The sequence below is a fragment of the Alexandromys fortis genome, unplaced genomic scaffold, assembly GCF_014885135.2.
Source record: "Alexandromys fortis isolate MF-2015 unplaced genomic scaffold, M_Fortis_MF-2015_v1.1 scaffold_7, whole genome shotgun sequence".
Lineage (NCBI taxonomy): Eukaryota > Metazoa > Chordata > Mammalia > Rodentia > Cricetidae > Alexandromys > Alexandromys fortis.
Genome location: NW_026067920.1, coordinates 20,716,728 through 20,728,034, shown reverse-complemented (window position 1 = coordinate 20,728,034; position 11,307 = coordinate 20,716,728). Strand labels below are relative to the sequence as shown.

Here is an 11,307-nt window from a genome sequence, read left to right as displayed (position 1 = left end):
AAAAAAACAAAAAATCAAAAAAAAAAAAAAAAAAAAAAAAAAAAGTTACATCTGTCACTGTTCTTGGAAAGGTTCAATTTTGGACTTCATCCAATACCATTAAAAAAATTCACTAATTTGTGGCAACAAGAAGGCTCAGCAGGTAAAAGCATATGCCATGCAAACCTGAAATGTGAGTTAAAAGCCCAGAACCCACATAAAAATGGAAGAAAAGCTCACATACACAATAACAAATTAAAAACACCAATGTTTCTGTGCCTACTTCCGCACTATATCTCTGACATAGCTAAGTCAGCCAACCACTCAACAAACACATTCTCTGGCTCCTCTGGCCTCAGAGTTTGCTTTGTTACCAGGCTTGGTTTGCTTGTTGCCCACTCCCTCATGTCCAAACTAACAGAATCTAGGCTGGTTGCAAATAAAAACTAAGACTTAAGTTTTCCTCCTTCAATTATCTTCTAGGGGGCTAGAGAGCACTGGCTGCACAATGTTAGAGAGGATCCAGGTTCAGTTTCTGTCAACTCCAGTTCCAGGGTATTCAAATTCCTCTACTGGCTTCCTCTGGCACCAGGCATGCATTAGGTACACAGACACACATGAAGGCCAAACACCCATAAGCATAAAATACTCATTTTAAAAGTTTTAGTCATAGTCTAGGTATCTAAGCAGAAAGTTCAGTACCAGCTTCTACAGGAAAACAGGAACAGGCTGACCACTCCCTTCTGAAAAGGGAGAGAGGGCAATCTGCCAGTGTCTCTTACAAAAACTCTAAAATAAAATTCAGACATAGAGTAATGAAAAACTAAGTCAAATTTAAAAGAGCTCATATAATGGCAACCAGGTTTTTGTTCTTTTAAGTTCCCTCTCCCTTCCTCCCCTACCCCTTTCTAAACCAAGTCTATAACCAGGCAGACTGCCCCCTCCATTCCTGCTGCTCCTGCTTCCACTTCCTGGGACTGGGATTTGCAAGCCTAATCATCCTGTGAAGATTCTACATGGCTACCTTCTACCCGATGACTACAGAGCTGATTCTCTAGACACTTAAAAATAATACTCTACACAGTAAGAAAACTAATTACTCTTCTTCTTCCAATTTTTCTAGAATGGCTGGAGTAAAGAGTGACAGAGGACTTCTGGTTGGCATGTGCCAAGCCCTGGGTTTGATTACCAGCAACACACACAACAATAAAGACAAAAATAACAAACTACATGAAAGCCAAGAATGGTACTAATATAATGCCATGACAGATAACATTAACTTTGTTTTATTTCAAACACAAGGGGGAGAAGGGGCCGCTTACTTGAAACAGCTCTGACCATTAGAGAAAAGTAACATGTTCAGAGAACATGGAGTCTTGGTTTGAAGTGTAGGAGAGAGAGAGAAAAGAACAGCATCACTGACCTGCTCTGCAGAAGCCAGGAAAGGTGCTGCTCACTTGTAATCTGAGCATCTGGGAAATGCAAGCTAGAAGATCAAGAATTCAAGCATCGGGCTGGAGAAATGGCTCAGAGGTTAAGAGCACTGGCTGATCTTCCAGAGGTCCTGAGTTCAATTCCCAGCAACCACATGGTGGCTCACAACCATCTGTAATGAGATCTGGTGCCCTCTTCTGGCCTGCAGGCATACAAGGAGGCTGAACAGCTGAACACTGAATACACAAAAAAATAAATAAATCTTTAAAAAAAAAAAGAATTCAAGCATCCTCGTCTACAGTGAGGTTTGGTTTGGTTTACCTTTTTGAAACAAAACCTTATGTAGCCCAGGCTGGTCTGGAATTCACTATGTAGCCCAGGTTAGTCTCGGACTCCAGGCAGTCCTCCGACCTCCACCTCCCAAGTGCTGGAATTCCACACATGAGGCACCATACTTTGCTATTTTGCTACTGTAACAATCAAACAAGCCTAATGACGTGAGTCCAATCCCTGGGACCCACATGGCAGAAGGAGAGAAGTTACTCTCAACAGGCTGTCCTCCACAAACCACATTCTACGACACACAGAAATATCTATGTGCATGTGCACGCACTAGCGCTCTCTCCCTCTCTCACTAATTCACTAATGTAGGCCAGTGTGGCCTAAACCTTCAGTGACCCTCCTGCCTCTGCCTCAAGTGTTCAGAGTACAAGCCCCTCCACCCCTGGAACTGTTTAGCATTTTCAATCACTGTGGTGTAATAATTACTGCTTACGGCACTACCTATCTGTGAAGATCAAATCTCGGCCACAGTTGAGTGCTTACAGGTCCCTCCCCAGGACTTATGTGGAAGGAAAGAGCTGATTCCTGCGAGCTGCCCTCTAACCTCCACACATGCACTGCAGCATTCATGTGCCCTCCCCACACACAAAATACTAACTCTAATAAAGTCGAGCATTTCTTCAGATCTCCAGGAAAGAACAAGTTCTGACCCTTCCACCTACTTCCAATGTTAGGATCACACTTTCAGTGGGTTTTATTTAGCTGAAATCTAATTGACTCAGTCATTACCCTTGATTCCTGTACTTCTCCCAAGTCAGCCTAAAAACTGAATGGGGGGGGGGTCGACACATGGTTTCTCTGTGTAAAAGTCTTGGCTGTCCTGGAACTAGCTCTGGTAGACCAGACTCGCCTCGAATTCACAGATCTGCCTGTCTCTGCTTCCCGAGTGCTGTAAAAATTGATTTTTACTCATTTCATAAACACACATACACAGAGCAATGAGACAGATAATAACTTAATCATTATGGGTGTACTGGTTGCACCTGTGATATCCACCAACAAAATATCACTGTCTCTCATCTTATGCAAATTCCATAAACCCTTTCCCCAAACTCCTAGACTATTTTTTATACAGTCTAAGATTTAAATAAAGGCCAGATATTGACATATTTGAGACCTCAAAAGGAAGAATGACTAAATGATTGTTCATCCGGGCATGGTGACACTAACCTGTAACGTCAGCACTTGGGAGGCAGAAACAGGGAGACCGGGACAATACAAGGCCAGTCTCATCCACACAGCATGTTTTAGGATAGCCAGGACTATAACACAATGAAATCTTGTCTCAAAACTCAGAAAAGGGGTGAAAAAAAATCCTTGCCACTTATTTACTAGCCATTCCTCTTCCCCTCTTCCTCTTGAAAAGTCTTCCCTGGCTCACTTCTGTCCTAACAGCTTTCTCGGGTCTCTCGTTTTCACACTGTTAATTTAGATTCTTGGGGTGGGGGAACGACACATATGTGGAGAGCAGAGGACAATCTGCAGGAGTCAGTTCTCTCCTTCCACCTTGTAGGTCCCAGGGATAGAACTCACAAGGTGGCAGCTGAGTGAGCCCACTGATGCACTGGTCATTTTCTCACACATCTCTTCTATAATAGTCTTCCAAAGCAGCCAACCACAACAAGTGACTCGACCCTGAAATCACACTGCTCTGATTCATGCAGCTGTCTCTACTAGATTTGACGTGTATAAAATCTAGTTTGTATATTATGTTACTGGCCTCTTGAGGTTAAGGCTTACACTCCTAAGTCCCAGCACAACTAAAATGCTTACTTAAAAATGATTTACACCACCTACAATGTGCTCTGGATAGCTGTCCAAGATTTTACAAACTTGTGAGCCACACCACTACCTTAATAGGTAGTAAAAATGACTTTTTTATATACTGCTTTACAAAAGGAGAAACAAATTAAAAGTCTGAGTAACATCAAATTTTATCATCGAGTTCATCTTAAGTATTAAAAAATATAAGTAACACAGACTGGAGAGATTGTTCAGTGGTTAAGAACATGTACTGTTCTTACAGAAAACTTGAGTTCCATTCCCAGTACCTACATCAGGGGCTCACAACTACTTGTAACTCCAGCTCCAGGGGACGCCGCTACACCAGGGGTTCTCGATCTGTGGGTCGTGACCCTACCATTCATAACAGTGGTGCATGAAGTAGCAACCAAACTCATTTTATGGTTGGGGTCACCATAACAATTGAATTAAAGGGTCGTTTAGGAGGCTTGAGAACCGCACTCTAACCTCAAGCACATGCATGCACTTTATCTAAATATATGTGGAACAAATACAGGAAACTCCTCAAATAGTACAGGTTTACAAACCTCCCTAAGCTAGCAAACCCATGCTCCTTACTGATGCCAGGAAAATTAACTAGGAACCCCAATTAAACTCTGCTCAACTAAACAAATTTTATTCTGCAGAGTCCATGACTGGGGGGGAGGGGCTGCCAACACAGCAAGTATGTCACTATATGAACTGTTCCAAACTTCTTCAAGAAGCACAAAAGCCTGGGCTGGTGAGATGGCTCTACAGTTAGAGTGCCTGTCTGAGTTCAGTCCCTAGGAGTCGCAAAGGAAGGAAGAACCAACTCCCAAAAGCTGTCCCCTGACCCTTCACACAAGTGCTGTGGCACCCACCTGTGCACCTGCAATCACGTGCATCACACACACACACAATAAAATTACATTAAAGTGTAAAATGCTACCGAGAGACCAAGACTTCTGCTTAGCACAAATGAAAAAGAACATTTCAGCATTAAACCACAGTCTTACAAAACCTGAACTCAGAATGCATTTTGCAAGAGCCATGTGACACCCACATGACGACAAGTCAGCTAAACTGATGGATGGACCTTTCTCGGGGAAACAGCAGGAACTGACCAAAACAATAAAGAAATTCAGCTTTTAGGGCAAAACTGATTTCTCTTATCAAAGAAAGAGAATCCCTCTCCCTTAAAGATTTCTTACACTAAAGAGAAAAAAAAAAAGACATTTCTTCAAGCTATTGACTTTCATACATGGAAACCATAGGAGGTCTTGAGGTGCCGTTCAGGAGAGCCCAACAAAATCTACTCAAGAGATCACCCGCTCCCATGAAAGGTGCCAGGTGTGTCACTTCTGCTATTGTGACTTCTTGAGTAAGCAAGAAAAAGGAATGCATTAACTTTTCATGACACGTCATGGAACCTCATTCCCTATCTGCAGGCTTTCAACCAGGTAATCTAAAACCTACAGCTCTATCAAAGGTCCCACTCGTTTCTTTTCCAATTTGTCAGTGAACGCACACTTTAAATTTGGTGGTACCGGAAAGACATTTTTTATTTTAGTTTTTTGTTATTGTTGTTGACGTACTGCAGACAAAAGGTGACTGGGAGACTTAAGGGTCCTCTAAAACATTTCACAAATGTTCAGGATTTTGGAAGGACCACGGCTCACAGTTCTTCAAGAACTCTTCCAGGAGACGAGCCCAAAAGGAAGCTGAACATTGAAATAGCTTCTCGCCATCTCCTCATTCCCCCCAGCCCACGCAGTCCCGAGTAGCATCCGTACTGCCTGACACCTGCCGGAGAGAGCTCTAACAAGCTCAGGATTTACACCTATAGCTGGTGGTTTCCTCCCTGCCAGGGCTGACAGCTCCGCAGAGCCGGCGCAGGGTCTGACAGTGCCCTCTAGCAGAGCTCTCCCACCTACCTCCCTTAAAAACAAGTCCTCCTCCAGCAGTCACTGCCTCCCCGAGGCGCGCCCCTCTTGGCCGCCGTCCGATGCCGACTCCCCAACGCCCGGCCACGACACCCAGCAGCTCCCCGCCGTCGGCGCCCCGGCCCCGGCCCCTGGCCCGGAGCCCCGACCCCTCCCCGCCGCGGCCCTCGGCCGGCAGACAATGGGGCCCTCGGGCTGCTCCGCCTCGCTTGCCCGCCCGGCCGACCTTCCCACGGCCGCCTAGCGAGCCTTCCGGCGGCCTTCACCCCGCGGCCGGACGCCCTCACCCCCGGCCAGCCCCGGCTCGCCTGCACTCACTATTCGGGATTCATGCTGGACATGTCACTGCAGCTGCCGCCGCCGCCACCGCCCTTGCTGACGCAGCCGCCGCCCCGACTCTCCGCGCCACGGGTTATGGAAGGGAAGGAGTGAGCTAAGCTGTTCCGGTAGAACAAACGTCGACCCCGCTCCGACCCTTGGAACACAATCTGCAGCCGCCGCCACTCAGTGATCGCTTCCACCCAAAATGGCCGCCGGCGAACCAGGAACTAGGGAAGCCTAGGCCAAGGGGCCTGTCGCGGCCCAGAGGGCGGCCGCGTCGCGCGGCACGACGGGAAACTGAGTCGTGAGCGCGCCGCACGCCCGGGCAGCCTGACGGGGCCGAGGACAGCTTGCACTCAGTTTCCCACTAGGCCCCGCACATGGTACGCATGCGTACTCGCGAGCTTGTCGCCCGCCCCATCCCCATTCCCTCACCCCACACCCAGCCCTTCCTGCTCCCCTCCCCGCTGGCTTGCTTGCTAGGACTTCGCTCGGACTCCCCCTAGCGGATTGGCTAAGGCCGAGCGGACTGTGTTGATGTCATCAGTGAGACGTGGCAGCTGGGCTAGTCGGTGCCCCACGGGAAGGGGAGGGGAAGGAACCCGGAGGAGGGCGGTGCTGTAGCCGAGGGGGTGGGGGCTCCTGGGGACGCCAGCACGGAATGAGGAGGGTAATAGGGACTGAGGACAACCTGGCGGACCCTGCTCCGACACGCCCCAGGGGGCTATCAGCACCCGATCCTCCGGACAGCTCTAAGGACCGAAAAGTCAAGCCGCCTCTACAGACCTTGCCCTTTCTCATTCACCCGACCCCTCCAGTTCTTTTCTGATTTTTTTTTTTTTAACCGTGTTCCTCCAGCAACTTGACGTGGCGGTAGCTGCAAATGAACCCTACTTCAGTCTCCTTTCTGCCTCCCCCCCCCGCCCCCGTTCACTTGCACACAGCCAGATTTATCTTTCTGAAACTGCACCTCCATCGTGACCTCCCAACCTTCAAAGGCTCCGCACCGTGTGGTTGAGACACAGGCTAGAGTCAGCCTAAACCAGTCTGCCTACTTGAGGCCTGGACTTAAAGTTGAATTGTTGGAGATTTTGTCTGCTGTTGTTTGCTTGAATGTTTTATTGGTTAGTACTTAACTTTGCATCAGTCTGCAAATTTGGGCAGTAATAAGTGATTTTCTTTTAAGCCACGCAATTCTTCAGTACGGACTCCAGAACTAATATTAATACATTTTTAGACCTTTAATCAGCTCAGGAATTTAAATCTCGACTAAACGTTAACACATTATCTTGGGTTATTTATTACAAAGGTCATAGTATAATACACTGTCCAAAGTTTATCTTCCAACTTTTTCTAAGCAAGAATATTATCTCCCGAGGCTGACTTTCTTTAAACTTCCGTAACACCAAATATACCAAAGAGCCTGTTCTCATTTCTAACTCGATACTGGTACATCTTTACATTCCCCCTCCCCCACCCCCTGGAGTTCTTTCATATGCCTTGATTAACAACCTCATCAGACTACACATAGGTTTTGAGGTTTTTGTTTTTATTGTTGTTGGGTTTTGGCTTTTTTGAGTCAGGGCTTCTTTATGTAGTCCTGGCTGTCCTGGAACTCTGTCTGTAGACTGTAGAACCCAGCCAAGACAAGCTCAATAGAGGCCTGAGTCTCAGTAGTTTACCCTAAGGTAAACCTAATCCCAAGAAAGACCACAAACAGTCCACCCAGGCACCACCCAGAAACAGACCATTCAAAGGAAATTCCGACCTTTCAAACATTGTAGGTAGGATTGTTAGGAATATTTCCTAACCGAGCCACTCCTCCAACGCAAAATAATCCCAATAAAACCAAATCAGATCAAATTAAAAGATATCCAGGTTTAATTAGACACCTGCTCCCTGGAGGCCCCAAGGGAAATGGGAGCCGCCCAGCCCAGAGGAAGAGGGAAAACCACGTGTTTATTTTCTGGGGAAGCAGTTTAAATAGCCTGTGGAAGTGGTCTTGACCTTTCCTGGGGAGGGGTCAAGGTTCGAGGGTCAAAGAGGAGGGACCTCCAAAGATAGAGGCCAGAGACTGGAATTACAAGGATCACCTGCCAGCACACATCCATCACTTTTCACCAGGACACCCCTAGATAAATGTCAGCCAATCAGGGGTCCTGAACCTTAGAAGGCCCTTACCCCAACCTCTGTTATTATAAAATTCCCTAGGCTGGAGAGATGGCTCAGTGGTTAAGAGCATTGCCTGCTCTTCCAAAGGTCCTGAGTTCAATTCCCGGCAACCACATGGTGGCTCACAACCATCTGTAAAGAGGTCTGGCGCCCTCTTCTGGCCTTCAGGCATACAGACAGAATATTGTATACATAATAAATAAATTGATAGATATTAAAAATTCCCAACCCAACTGAGCTCAGGGCTCTCCGATCACTCCTATACATTGGACACACAGAGGGCCCGAGTTTGAACTCACATAAGAATAAAGGCTCTTAGCTTTTACAAACAGGACTCGGTCTCCTAGTCCTGTTTTGGGGGGACTCTGTGATCTGGGCATAACAGACCAGGCTGGCCTCAAACTCAGTGATCCTCCCTCCTCTGCCTCCTGAGTGATAGGATGAAAGGTGTGTGCCATTACCCCCTCCCATTAGGGTTCTTTTACCTAAGTTCATTTCTTCTGAAATGAACGTGGTCACCACCCGAAAACGACCCTAGATGAATAAATGAAGCACCACATGTGTGTATCGCCCTGAACCCTGAAGCCTACAATACTTCCTGTTCATTGCCATTTTACAGAATAAAAACTCAGAAGTGTCCTCAAACTCAATTTTTCAAGCAAAGCTTGTTTGTTTGTTAGTTAGTATTTGCTGTATACCCCAGTGTAGCAGAGCATGCCTTTAATCCCACCACTTGGGAGGCAGAGACAGATGAGTTTAAAGCCAACCTGGTCTACTCAATAAGTTCCAGGACAGCCAGAGCTAGATAGTGAGACTGTGTTTCAACCCCTCCCCCACTCCCCGCCCCCCCAATAAAAAACTCTGTCACCCCAACAAGAACTAAGAGTGCCTTTAGAGGATGAGCCATCTTTCCTGCCCAAGCTGGGGGATTATTGATGAAATTTTAATATAAGCTCAAGCAGAAATGTTAAGGGAGAAAGAAAAACCCTCTCCAGAGCATAGATGTTGGTTTCTCTAAGAGGCACTACCACCTTTCTGTCTCTTCTTGGAGGTAAATTTCCTCAACTTTATTTCATTAACTATTCCATTTCCCAACAGATTATCTTGTAACTTATAACCTGGATGACAAACAAAACAGTGTGGAGGATATAGCACAGTTCTTCCTTGACACCCCCAAAGCTTTACTGTCTGTTGTACTCAGAGGACAGAAAACTTCATATCCTAGTTACTATGTTATAGCGTGCACGTGGATTAGGAACAGTCATGGCTGTGGACTGGCACGTGCCAGCTCCCGATATCCTACTGCAGCACAGGTGTTATTTACATTAAGAGTCCTCCCTATGGGATTAAAGAGATGGCTCAGAGGTTATGAACAATTTCTGTCCTTGTAGAAGACTCAGGTTCCGTTTCTAGAACCCACATGGTAGCTCACACCATCTATAAGTAGTTCCGTATAACCCAATGCCACCTCTGGCCTCTTCAGGGACTGCATGCAGGTAATGTACATACATACATACATACATACATACATACATACATACATACATACATGCAATCAAAACACTCACATATAAAAAAAATAACTGGTTGCTGCTGGCACACCCCTTTAATCCCAGCACATGGGAGGCAGAGGCAGGAAGATCTCTGTGAGTTTGAGGCCAGCGTGGACTACAGAATGAGTTCCAGGACAGCCAGGACAACACAGAGAAACCTGTTAATAAAATAAAATAAAATAAAATAATAATTAAATACTTCCTTTCCTAACGTAGAAGTATGTTTTTCTCTCCCAACTACACCTCCAGACAGGGTCTCACTTCATAACTCTGGCTGTCCTGGGTCTCACCTGGTAGACCAGGCTGACCTTGAACTCACTGAGAACTACCAGCTCTTAGACCAGCTCCTCCCTCTGTTGTGTGTGTTTTACGTGCAGAGAGGGGATTGTACTTGACCATGTATATCCTTATAAAAAGGCTAGAGGTCAACCTCCACAGTACTTTTTGTTTTTGGTTTTTCGAGACAGGGTTTCTCTGTAGCTTTGGAGCCTGCCCTGGAACTAGCTCTTGTAGATCAGGCTGGCCTCGAACTCACAGAGATCCACCTGTCTCTGTCTCTTGAGTGCTGGGATTAAAGGCCTGGCCTTCTACTGTACTTTTTGAGACAAGGTCTCGCTGAACCTGGAGCTCACTCAAAGCCTGGCTGGCCAGTGAGTCTGGATCTGTCTGTCTGTACTTGCAGCATGAGCTCTGTGGATGTGCGTCCCCTGCTTTTACATGGGGACTAAGAAACCTCGGGTCCTCATGCCTACACAGCACTTTGTCCGCTGAGCCATCCACTCCCCCCACCCCCAGACCTGAAACTGTACCTTTAATAAGGTTTACTGGCTCAACTTTATTATATTTCATGTTTAAGTTTTTACCAATGGTTCAGATTAATAACTCAAAATAAGCCAAGCACCAGTGGCTCAGTCTTGGAACCCTGGCACTGGCAAGGCAGACAGGCAGATTGATGGAAATTTGAGACTAGCCTTGGCTATGTAGGGAGTCCTAAGCCAAGCTACATATGAAACTGACTCAAAAAACAAAATTTCTAACCAAAAATAAAAATAAATAAATAAATAAAAATTCTTTAAAAGCAGAATCATTCATTAAAATGCCATACACAAGCCAGGCAGTGGTGGTGCATGCCTTTAATCCCAGCACTCGGGAAGCAGAAGCAGGAGGATCTTTGTGAGTTCGAGGCCAGCCTGGTCTACAAGAACTATTTCCAGGACAGGCTCCAAAGCTACAGAAAAACCCTGTCTTGAAAAGCCAAAAAATAAAATAAAATAATAAAATGCCATACACTGTGCCAGCTGCCCTCCTGTCGGATCAGAGTGTTTCTAGGGGTGGGGGTTTGACCGTTAGCACAGCACTGACATCATGAGGGAGGCCTGGGTTTGAGTCTCGGTGCTAGAGACAAGGCAATGCCTCTTCTAGGGCCGTTAGCCTTTTCTTTAAAAAGAAAAGACAAAAGACTTATTTTTACATATGTGTCTATGTCTGTGCGTAGGTATTTGCAGGTGTGTTTGGGTACCTGAAGGAGAGGAGAGGAGGGTATTGAGTATCCTGACAGGGATGCGAGGAATGTGCAAAAGTCCTCTGCAAGGGCAGCCACTGATGGGTCTCTCTAGCTCCCCCTCCTCCTCCTTCTCCACGTGTTTATTTTGTGTGGGGTGAATTGGGGTGGGACATGTTGGGGGACATGCATGTGAGGGCAGAGATGTGTGGGTGCATGGGGTACATGTCAGGGTACACGTGAGGGCAGAGATGTGTGGGTGCATGGGGTACATACATGTCAGGGCACACGTGAGGGC

At 46.5% G+C, this 11,307-nt stretch overlaps 1 protein-coding gene across 1 annotated transcript in view; it reads right to left on the bottom strand.

Annotated features, from left to right (window-relative positions):
• The window catches only part of Rab1a (RAB1A, member RAS oncogene family), a 25,360-nt gene extending 19,348 nt beyond the window's left edge, over nt 1–6,012 (bottom strand). Inside the window, exon 1 of the mRNA XM_050140876.1 lies at nt 5,781–6,012. Coding sequence (XP_049996833.1) covers nt 5,781–5,803 — 23 coding nt within the window. The 5' untranslated portion in view covers nt 5,804–6,012. The remainder of the gene's footprint in view (nt 1–5,780) is intronic.
• Between the last annotated feature and the right edge of the window lie 5,295 nt (nt 6,013–11,307).